We start from the raw sequence: 11,552 nt of genomic DNA, 5'->3' as shown, positions 1-11,552 counted from the left end.
ATCAGGAGTGCATAAAAATTACGAATCTATGTGAATGCTCAAATATCGAAGTATCATGAAACTTATATGACACAGAGATTAAGAAACTCTCTGTTAGAAGATGACCTAAAACGCAAAAATTAAGAAACTCTATTAGAAGGATACAAAAATTCTGAACCATTGTGGATACTTGTGTCAAATAAAAATTATAAATCTCTATCGATATATAGAGGTTGACATATGATGCAGAGATCAAGAACCTCTCTATTAACAGAAATTCTATAAGTGGCGCGCAGAGATCATAAATCATAAATGTCTATATTGTAAGCACAAAAAATTTACGAACCATTGTGGATACTTGTGGCGCGAAAACTAAAAAATAATATTCGGGACGCGCAGAAATTACAAACCTTTGTATCAAGAACGCATAAAAATTATGAATCTATGTGAATGCTAAAATATCGTAGTATCATGAAACTCTATATGACGCATAGATTAAGAAACACTCTATTAGAGGCTGACCTAAAGCGCAAAAATTAAGAAACTCTAGCAGCGCGCATAAATTATAAACCTCACTATTAGAAGGATACAAAAATTATCACAAAAAAAAAGAGGAGGATACAAAAATTACGAATCTATATCGATACTCGGAGGGATCCCTTAACCATGGCTCCTTGATCATAACCTGGCTTAATCACATTGAAGTCTCATAGTAGTGCTAGCATTAAATTTCACCCAATAATAAAAAGTGTCCTTAGCAAAAAAAAAAAAACATGTTTCTAACATTTCTTTCAAAAATGAATAAAGACAGTATACATGATTGTATATGATAGTTTCCTCCTTTCAACCAAATAATGTGATTTAAATATCTGGCACTTCTCCAAAAAATTAACCAATAATAAACATTGGATTATGATAAAAGTCATGGCAAAATTAAGATACAGATTTTGATGATCTAGGTTTATATGAAATATCTTCTTCCCCAAGTAAAAGTGCCTTCAAAATCGCCTCGCCTAAGCCACTATAATGTACAATCAAATGACCACCATCTACAACTTCATGATATTGTATCCATGGTAGCTTCTCTGAAATGAATCTTTAAATTTGAGAGGGTACTACTTTATCTTCATAGCCCTGCCAAATGTGAACTGAACTTCTGTTATTGTGAGGGAATGGATTACTAAGCTTCATTGGGTCAAATTCCCAATTTCCAAAGGCAATCATCCAATCACCCCTGAGTGTGTCAAAAACAACCTGGTGCCTCAATTTATCCTGCAAATAGGAACATACAATTGCCACAATGACCATCACAGAAGAGGATTGCCGGATTGAACTGAGTTGAAATTTGGTTGGTTCAACTGGTTCATTGTTTTCATTTTTATTAATTACTTGTTTATTAAGTCATTTGGTTCAAGCGGTTGGATTGAATCAATTAAACCATAAATAAAGGTTTACTGATTCGATCTCTAGTAGCCAATAAGAAGTAATCTGCAAATCAAAAAATCTGAAATGAAAATCTAAAAACCAAATTGGAGATATAAAGAGATGCAAGAAGAGAACTACCTCTTATAACAGATGATTCAAAACTTTCAAGCTAGATCAAAATCCACCATTTATTTGCAAAAACACAATCTCATCAAATGTTAGAAAATAAATCATCAAATAATCTATAGAAATTTCAAATCTTCTAGGGTTGATTCCTCTTACCTACAATAGCTTTGCTTGCACAAGGAAGCTGTATAGCAGGCCTGCATATCAAAGTCAAATAATAAAGCAGCACACATCACTAACATGTTTTGGTAACTTGATTCATTAGCTTAACATGAATAATTGAACATAAGGACTCATTCTATATACTAAACGATTAAATGCATGCTTTGGGTTTGTATAACATCTAAGCTGAAAGACATACCGAGAAAGATTGTTTCTGGAAAATATGTAAGCTGCATTTACAGATGATGCAGTACCAATTTTATAAGAACCTGAAATGGATGAACACGTGGACTTTCCAATTAGAAGCAGACAATGTAGGAAAAGCTAAGTAGGAATTAATCCTTAAAGGAAGAAAACAATATATATCATTTAGCCTATCAGTTGCATCTGAACTATACAGAAAATGACTAAACAACGGAGGGGGAAATTAAAAGTTAAAGTTTCGTAGCTTGAATTTTGTCACCCTAAAATAAGTGTGTTTAGGATATGAAGTTCAAAATAAAAGCATCAAACCATATACCACATTTCAGAAAATGCAAATTAAATGGTGACTACCATACTTGATGATCTATAACTCTCGCACTTCTGGTGCAGAATCCTCCTTCTGTGGCCAATGCATGTCCCATAGCAGCAGTTATAAGATCTAATTTCTCAACCTGCAGCACACTACAACAAAAAAAAAGTTACAAAATGAGTTTAATTGAAAGCAAAGTGGCAATGATTGAGAACAAACTCTGTCTTTTTCTATAGGAATGAAAGAATTTACATCTTTATCAAGGAAAATCATGTGGAGAGCCCCTTCTTCTCTCGGATTAGCACGATCTGGTGTAGACCAGAGATTAATTACTCGAACTCTCAATTGAAAATCAATTTTTCGGCCAATAATCTCAGAAATCTTAGTCATCTTCACATATATTCCTAAAAAATCAAAACACATGAACAAAAAAAATATAAGCAGGATTGCAAAGAATAAAAAGTAAACTGGTAAGTGCAAGAATAAAATGGTAATGTGTATTGACCTGAGTTAGCCATTTTGAGTGAAAGAAAAGGGATGATATGCAAAATGTATTTGCTGGTGATGGATAGAGCGAATAAATGACTGGTATTTATAGAGAAGGATTTGTTAATATAGTAAAGTATGCTCAAATAATTAATATTATGTTTATGCATTTTATACCTGTATCATTGTCTAAGGAGAGATACCAAAAACAGGGAGATAAAGAAGACTGGCATGAAACATTCTCCTAGCTCTTTCCTTAGTACGGTCTCTATAAAATGAAAACGCTGCGGCGCTTATTGCAAGTGCAAGTGCAGTGGACTCGAGACAAAACCATCCAGAAGTCACGCCCCCTGTTGACATGTGCAGAAACGTGAGTCTCAAGATTCTCAATGTGATCAAAATATTCACTTTTTGTTCATGTTAATAAAAAGTGAAACTTTCTAATATTTCAACTGACTGCTTGTTGAAATCCAATTGAAATGGTGATTGTGTAATATATCCTTATTTCAAAAATCAGAGTTGGCAAACAAACTTTTCATATGTAAGGTCAAAGGTTCTATATGTACCACAAATGTTTTTTGGAACAAAACATATGAATTCAGGGCCAAGACAATAGTAACTATCATTATTACAAAACCAAACACACTGGATTTAATTTTAGTCATTGTCTCTATCTAACTCTCAAAGCCATGAGCAAAAAGACTAAAAATTTCAGGGAACTCAGAGCTATACTCTTTGATTTGATTGAAGTTATGAACTTTTTGTTTTATTATAAAATTTTATTCAAAATTCATACAGCTCCATAGGTTTCACAGAACATAATATTAATTGGGACAAATTTCTTGATGGGGTTTTGACTTTAAAATCCTATTGAAGTTTATAATCACTTGCACCAGATAACTGAGACAAGTACCACAAATGTTTTTTGGAACAAAACATATGAATTCAGGGCCAAGACAATAGTAACTATCATTATTACAAAACCAAACACACTGGATTTAATTTTAGTCATTGTCTCTATCTAACTCTCAAAGCCATGAGCAAAAAGACTAAAAATTTCAGGGAACTCAGAGCTATACTCTTTGATTTGATTGAAGTTATGAACTTTTTGTTTTATTATAAAATTTTATTCAAAATTCATACAGCTCCATAGGTTTCACAGAACATAATATTAATTGGGACAAATTTCTTGATGGGGTTTTGACTTTAAAATCCTATTGAAGTTTATAATCACTTGCACCAGATAACTGAGACAAAAGAATCTCAAGATAAAATACTGATTAATATATTTCTAGAAGAAGAAAACATCTACTCACAATCATATGCCAAAATACCCAAAGGGATTAGATATATGGAGTTCCTCATGGCCACCAATGCTGTTTTCCGTCCAGATGGATCAGCAAGAGAGTACATCTTAAACCAAAATTTGCAATACACCAAAAATGTCAATAGGTAAAGGGTTGAAATTGTCTTCAAAAGATCCTTTAGACATAGCTGCTTCAGCTGAATGATAATAAGCAGCTATGATTGCTGCAATGAAAAGAAGAATGGAAAATGAAGAATAGGACCTTGCATCCATTTTGATTTTGGTTAGGAAGAGAATGAAAGGTAGGAAAAAAAAGAGGCTAGAATAAAACAAACAAAGCAGAAAGCAACAGGAAAAAAATCAAATAAATAGAGTATAGAAAGTAACAGAACAAACCTGAGGAAAGAAGGAGAAAAAGGCTTCATCACCTCCATCGCCAAGCACGGCGGTGTCACCGCGAACTGCCATTGCAACTCTCTCGGTCGGAACTCTCTTTTCCTCGCCGGTATAAATACTCTATACATGTTATTTCATGTTTTTCAATCAAACCTGTAAATCAAATCAGTAGCCAATAAGAAGTAATCTGCAAATCAAAAAATCTGAACTGAAAATCTAAAAACCAAATTGGAGATATAAAGAGATGCAAGAAGAGAACTATCTCTTATAACAGATGATCAAAACATTCAAGCTAGATCAAAATCCACCCTTTATCTGCAAAAAACACAATCTCATCAAATGTTATAAAATAAATCCACCCTTTAGTTCTGGTGTTAGTGTTCTATATTTTGATCCACATCAATCATAGAATGAGATCTCATAATTCAGAGGTCTATATTTCCTAGTTTTCAGACAAATCCCTATAATGTACCAAGCATCAAACTCAGTTATATTGACCTTGTGGGTAGACATCAAACTCAGTTATATATACAAAAAAAAAAACCATTTACCTTGCAGAGCGTCGATGGCGGTGAGAGCACATTTGGGTTCAGTAAACTCCACAAAACAAAAAATCATAGCCTTGTCCCCACTCTGCAGTATGCATGATCATGTAAACACAATTAAATATCCATATTAAATCAAGAAAAATAATTGGTGTATATTAACATTCTATACTAAATATATGATAAGATTAGCTATGTATCATTAGAGGAATGTCACGGCAGGTGTAGAAGCAATCATATATAGACTCAAAATTATGGAAAACATTAGAAATAAAATTGTTTAAAGCATTTGCCAATTGCAATCAATAGATAAACAATAAGCATGAATCAAAACCATACATAATATATACATATGAATGCAAAGGAAATAATAAGTTTGAACTCATCTATCAGTAACATACATAAATCAGAGCATATGCAAGAATGAACTACTCGCAGTGTTGTCAATCATGGATTTCATAAAATAGCGATTTGTTCTAATTCCTCTACACTACAATGTTGTAGCACTACTATAGCTACTATTTAACAACATTTCGTACTAAATTGAGTATTGCCTAACAATATCATATTGTTGAAACAACCTATCAATGCAATCAAACAACATCTATACAATTTAAAACCCAAAATTCAAAATTAAGTTGTGCAACCTACCGCATTAGATGCATCTTCAGCTGCCCTAAACCGCCTAGACCGTTGCTAGTTCATTTTAGCCCTCGATGCAACACCATCTATACAATTCAAAACCTAAAATTCAAAATTAAGTTTTGCCACCACCACCAACAACAACAACAAAAAACCATTAAAAACTAACATTCAAATCAAAACAAAGAGAGAACACAAACCAATAGCCATAAACAACAGCTTCCTAGGTCGCACCATGTTAAACAACCTATTAATGTAATCAAACATACACTCAAGCACCTCCTGGAAAGGCGTCGGTGACGGCTGCAATCACATAAATCAAAATTAATATCAAAATCATTCAAAACAACAATAATAATTAATTGGGATTCATTCATAATGAGAAAGAGAAACCCTAACACAGAAACCTGCAACACAAAAGTGGCAGAAAATTTTTCAATTTTTAATAATCAAGTGACGAAGAAACCTTGTTATGGCTAGGAATCATGTTTTAAACTTCAAAATCACAACATATACACAAATTGTCCCCAAAAAAATTCAATTTTTAATTAATCAGAAGAAGACAAACAAAAACATATACATATCAGAAGAAACCTTGACACGAGGAACCTGTTGTAACAACAAACAAACACACATTAGTTAATCAATTAATTAGAAATATAATCCAAACCCAAAAGATAATCTCATATTAAAATGAAAATCATACATCACAGTTATGAGTAGAAGGAACAATATTTTCAAGTTTTTGTCCAGTGAAGATGTCAATACCAACAAAGCAATACTTAACATGATGTTTTCCAGTTTTGGAAGTTGAAACTTCAACAACCTGTGTCCAACACAAACAAACAAACCCCACAAAACATAAATCATTAAAAATCAAAACTTAACTTTGTTTTGCATAAAATAACACAAAATTCATCTGGTATTTGATTAAGCATAATCCAATTGATAAAAATTCAATTTTATCATTGGAATGTTTTCTGCAAAAATTAAAAAAAAAAAACCGAAAACAGTTTGAAAGAGAAAAGAGATTTTTCTAGTCAACTGAGTTTATTGACATCCAAAGATCCAATTTCATGGAGGATTTCAAACATGCAAGATCAAAATTTGAGGAATTGAAATTTGGGGGTTAGGGTTGATGATTTTCGGCCTACCTGAGAGGGAGAATAACATGATTCTGATGACGGCGGCATCACTGGAAGCGGAGAGGACGTTCTGATTCGGAGATTGATTTGTAGGTGGTGGTGGAGGCTGTGGTGGATGCGGTGGTGGAGGAGATGAGACACGGAGGAGAGATGAAAGTGTGAGATGGTGAGAAAGAGAGAGGGAGCGTACGAGAGAGAGAGAGAAGAGAGAGAAAAAAAACTTTACAAATGAAACAAATTTGGGAAAAGAGAAATACATATGTCACTTGGCCCAATGCATGTGTAACATATTGCTAGTATGTGGAAGCTTCTAGTTACCTCCTCATCATCACAACCCACACACTTGTCATGTGAGGTTTTGCATGGATGACATATAGATGGTTTCAAAGTCTACCAAACCTTGAGCCAGGCATGTGGAACATGATCATTGGGCCAAGACAAGAATATGGTGGCAATACACAATTGGACATGAGGCAAGGTGTGAAGCATTGATTGGCTAGATGATTAGGGTTTGCAATTAGGGTTTCCCAATCTATGATCTTTTATGTATATTATAGATACAATTTTCTTGTATTATTTTTTGTTGGAATTTAGTGTGTGTTTGATTGGGTGGAAAGAAAGATGAGAGGAAAGAAAACACCCAAGTCCAAGTTCATTATTTTCTTTCTTCTCCTTTTTCCACCAAACTCCCCTTAGCGTGCTTAGGATGATTGCAAACACTTTTTTTCTATTCATGAATATGTCACTTACTTATACACTTGTGGTGTGCGCAAATTACAAACTTGAGATAACATATACTAAGCATGTTGATGTAAAGATCATTGCTCATAGGTTCTCCAGTGCTGATCATTGCTCGGCGTACCTTTTCCTAAAGCCGTAAGCATGCATGGTTTTGATTATGCACGGGACAAGATTATAATTGGAAGTGAACATTTGGAAAATTAAGTTAATTTATAATTTACATTATTAGCTGGACAAGATTTTTGTGATGTGTTTTTTATCCGAAAAATAAGGATCAATTTTTCAAAATATTTAATTAGGCTAAATTGATCAATGTATAAATACATATGACTGTGTATAATTCAGTAAGAGGAAGAGCAATAAAATTCGGTTTCTCGTATTTTCTTGGCTACTCATGCTCAGTTATGGTGTGCGTAGAAGTAAATATAAAGCATATTATCTGTGACCATAATCAGGGACGGATCTAGAAATCAATGAGACGGAGGGTCGAATGGGCCGTTTTTTTTTTTAATAACAAACAATACATATAAAATAAAATCACTATAGTTTTTTTTACAAACATTGTAGCACCTAAAACAAAATAAAATTTTGTGATAAAATAAAGGAAAATGCTAACATGTTAAAAGTCGGATATGATAATTTTGACTAAAAAATCGTGTAATCAATTTCTTAAAATTACAAAAAAAAAAATGCTCTTATCAATACAAAATTTATATCTTTAAATTCATTATTATCAGCAAAACTCTAAAATAGAATAGACAAACATATAGTATTAAATTAGATATTGTATAAAAAGAAGTAGCTAGGAAATAGGATGTGTCATTAGCAACCCATAAACATTAAATGATCATCTATTTAAACCATTAGTACACAAAAAGACAACAACTAAACCACTCACTCTCTCCATTCACTTATAGGATATACATACACATATGCCCAACTTAACAACTTATAGATTATAATATACACATATATAACATAGTATACATATTTAGGGAGGGGTTGGAGCCCCTGCTCGCCCCCCCTCCAGTCCGTCCCTCACCATAATGAACATTGAGTTTGAATCACACATTCACACAATGTTTGCACTAGTTCTACTTCTACCTTTATATACTAATTTACATCTAAAAGTTTACTTTCACATTAAATAATCTGAACTTGTGGCAATATCCTATGTACTAGTAGCAGTATTTTGCTGTATGTCCGTACAGTTCATTTTGTAACCACACAGGTATATGTACAAGATATGAGTTCGAAATCAAAATTTCTCATTTTTCCACATTAAAAGTGCGAGTTTAATCTTCTTCTTTTTTATCTAGTAGTCAATTGACTAGAAATTTCACCTTTAGTGGGATGGTCCTTGCCAATTGAGTTAAGTTCACGGGATGAGACTAATCATTACTTGACCAATTTTGTTTTTGCAATATATGTTAATGAATTAATATTTATATTTTATCATCATAAATTGTTTTCCCATATACCAAACCACGGTACATATCTACATCATAATATGTGTACCGAAGAATTCACCAATAACTAAATTATTGAGCTCCAGCAATAATGATCTTCAAATTAAAATAAAATTGATTCGGAAACATCCAAATTTCATTCCAATAATTTTGGTTATTTATCTAACCGATGTAAACTTCTTGTTTTTTTTGTTGGTTGATACCCGAAATGGCAAAGCCATTGAAAACTCACGCACATAAAGTAGAGCATTTCTGCAAATTGAGCTAAGATTTGTGGACTAACCGATGTAAACTTCTATCATATGTTTATTATAAGCTATTGCTATAACAAGTATAAAATAAATTTTTTTCATATGCTATATTGGACAACTTATGGACATGTCATAAGTTACTAAGCTCTCAGAAACAGTCTAGCAAGAAACAGTCTCGCAAGTGCTCAACCTAGAAGATATGCTCAAATAAACAATTCATAACAGTCCCTAAGTAATTTTCTACTTTTATGTATCATTTCCTATTATTTGTCTATGAAATTTCCTCACTAATTTCTTGAGGGTTACATTCTACGAAAGTTCCTTCCCTTGAATTTTGAGTAGAAATTGAAATGCATACAGCAGAGTGAATAATATAGCATACTTCATAAAGTAGGCACTTGAAACTTTTTATCGTCATCGTTACGCAGACACCGAACACAACACTAACATGTTTGCTTGCAGCTATCATTTGGAAGTTACCAGAGTGATGAGCAGGCATGGATTGATACACTCCTTTTGGTTTGTACAATAATCCAACTATATTCAGAACTAGATCAGCTAATTCAATAAAAAAGAACTGCCAGCAAAAAAATTGAACATGACATTGAGAGTCAAACAACAACGAAGTCGAGGGGTAAAAGGCAACGACACAATGAAGGGATAAGCCTATCAGAAAAAAATGAATGCTAACTTGCGCCGTCTTCCACACTTAAGAATGCTAACTAGCTCGTTATGTCGGCAATAACACACTCCATTAATAGTGTGCAATAACACACTGATATGGATATGTTTGTGACTGTCATGATATGAACTTCACTGTCATACTACCAAAGGATATGAAAACCAAAACAGAAAGACTTCTGTTTTGATGATTGACTAAGCTATCCTCTTCATAAAGAGAACTCAGTATACATACCACCAACATTAGAGACTTATATTTTTGCCTTCGGGCTATTAAGAGAAAGAAGCTAGTTTCAATTTTGGGTATGGAGAATCACAGCAATGACAAGAGAAGACTCAGATCGGTTATTCACAACAATTGGTCAGAACTTATGAACTACGAACTACTTTGGTCTCACTAACTTCAATACATAAAGCATGCTAATAATTAAAGGGGCAGGATTTCTCATTAAAAATCAATTGGTCAAATTCAACTGGTTTTTTCTTTCTGTTCATTGACGTCTCTAGTTGTTTTTTAGAAGATCTTACTAAAAAATAACACTCAAAATTAACAAAAAGTTTAATCTTTCAAAATCCTCACTCAATGTTAATGTTTAGAGAGATTAACTTCTTCAAGCACTTCCCCTCATTCATTACCAATTCCACACACACAGGGTTCTAACTAACAAACTAAAAGGTATATATAAACTATAAAGCAGCCAATGAACACCATAAGAAATCTCTCAACACAGTCTCACAACGACATGTAAAAATAGTAGTATATAGATTTATAAATAGTTGAAGAAAAGAGAGATTAAAATTGAAATACCCCTTAAGTTGTTCCTCAAAACAAGTAGCAGTAAAAAGTAACATAATGGATAAAACAAAGTCCCTAGATTCAAAAGCAGTGAACACAAAAGATGTCATCATCCTCTTTAAACACCCGGTATGTAGAGCCAGGATTCCTGCGCAACCTTTCAAATAATTTTTCTTCTTCAATGTCAGAACCACGGAAGGTGTTGGGGCCGGAGCAATCAACGAAAACCTTATTATTCTCTTCATATACTCTATATGTATTGCCAACTCTCTTGTGCAAGCTTTTAAAGAATTCTTCTTCGCTGGCATAATCGTCATAACTGCCAAGAGGTAAAAGGTGCTCCAATTCATCTGCTGTTCGATCACCGAAACCGTTGGGCATTGAGGCATTCCGTTCAAATCTTTCCTTGAAGACACTGAATCTGTAGAGTTTCTCTTTTAGCGAAGGGTATGTTTTGCCATATTCCTTGCACCAGATTTGGAAGTCGAAATAGAGAAGGATAAGGTTAGCCCAACCATCCAGAATACACCAGAGAGACAAAGCAACGCCCATCACCGTTTCTTTCAAACTCTTTATTCCTAAAATCAGATTAATTAGGTTTAATTATTATTTTGCAATTATCAAGAGAGAGACAAAAAATATAGAATTCAGATTTCATCGTTTTTACCTTTAAGAAGAAGAGACGGTGGAGGCGAAGCAGCCAAGACATCGGAACCTTGTGGTGGTTGTTGCGGCGGCTGAGAATGCCGATAGCGAGGGTTTTTCATGCTGGCTCGAGAAGGAAGGAGGGTTGAGAGAGAGAGAGAGATTTTGGCGAAATGGGGAATGAATGGAATGAATGATGATCAAAATAATTGTTTCAATTTAACCGGGGGCATTATTTATATT

The 11,552-nt window shown here is 33.5% G+C and overlaps 1 protein-coding gene and 1 long non-coding RNA gene across 44 annotated transcripts; both read right to left on the bottom strand.

The window, feature by feature from the left end:
- Nucleotides 1-742: 742 nt before the first annotated feature.
- Nucleotides 743-7,236, bottom strand: LOC123897351. Of its 43 annotated transcripts, none has more exons than XR_006804955.1 (16): nucleotides 6,736-6,962; nucleotides 6,288-6,407; nucleotides 6,162-6,190; nucleotides 5,782-5,884; nucleotides 5,591-5,667; nucleotides 4,946-5,027; nucleotides 4,395-4,709; nucleotides 4,009-4,222; nucleotides 2,870-3,042; nucleotides 2,712-2,791; nucleotides 2,459-2,610; nucleotides 2,253-2,358; nucleotides 1,892-1,961; nucleotides 1,687-1,727; nucleotides 1,543-1,573; nucleotides 743-1,467 (listed from the first exon to the last, which is right to left on the bottom strand). It is a non-coding gene; the product is annotated as an uncharacterized LOC123897351 (long non-coding RNA). The 43 variants fall into 43 exon arrangements; XR_006804971.1 differs by having other exon boundaries at nucleotides 2,896-3,042; nucleotides 6,736-6,947; XR_006804992.1 differs by lacking the exon at nucleotides 2,712-2,791 and having other exon boundaries at nucleotides 6,736-7,126.
- Nucleotides 7,237-10,645: 3,409 nt separating this feature from the next.
- LOC123897350 lies at nucleotides 10,646-11,525 on the bottom strand. The gene is made up of 2 exons (XM_045947950.1): nucleotides 11,332-11,525; nucleotides 10,646-11,242 (listed from the first exon to the last, which is right to left on the bottom strand). Exons 1-2 carry the CDS (start codon nucleotides 11,429-11,431, stop codon nucleotides 10,746-10,748), a joined length of 597 nt encoding a protein of 198 aa, XP_045803906.1. The 5' UTR covers nucleotides 11,432-11,525; the 3' UTR covers nucleotides 10,646-10,745.
- Nucleotides 11,526-11,552: the final 27 nt, after the last annotated feature.

This window comes from Trifolium pratense, linkage group LG7 (assembly GCF_020283565.1).
Source record: "Trifolium pratense cultivar HEN17-A07 linkage group LG7, ARS_RC_1.1, whole genome shotgun sequence".
NCBI lineage: Eukaryota > Viridiplantae > Streptophyta > Magnoliopsida > Fabales > Fabaceae > Trifolium > Trifolium pratense.
This window is presented reverse-complemented; position numbering and strand designations above follow the sequence as displayed.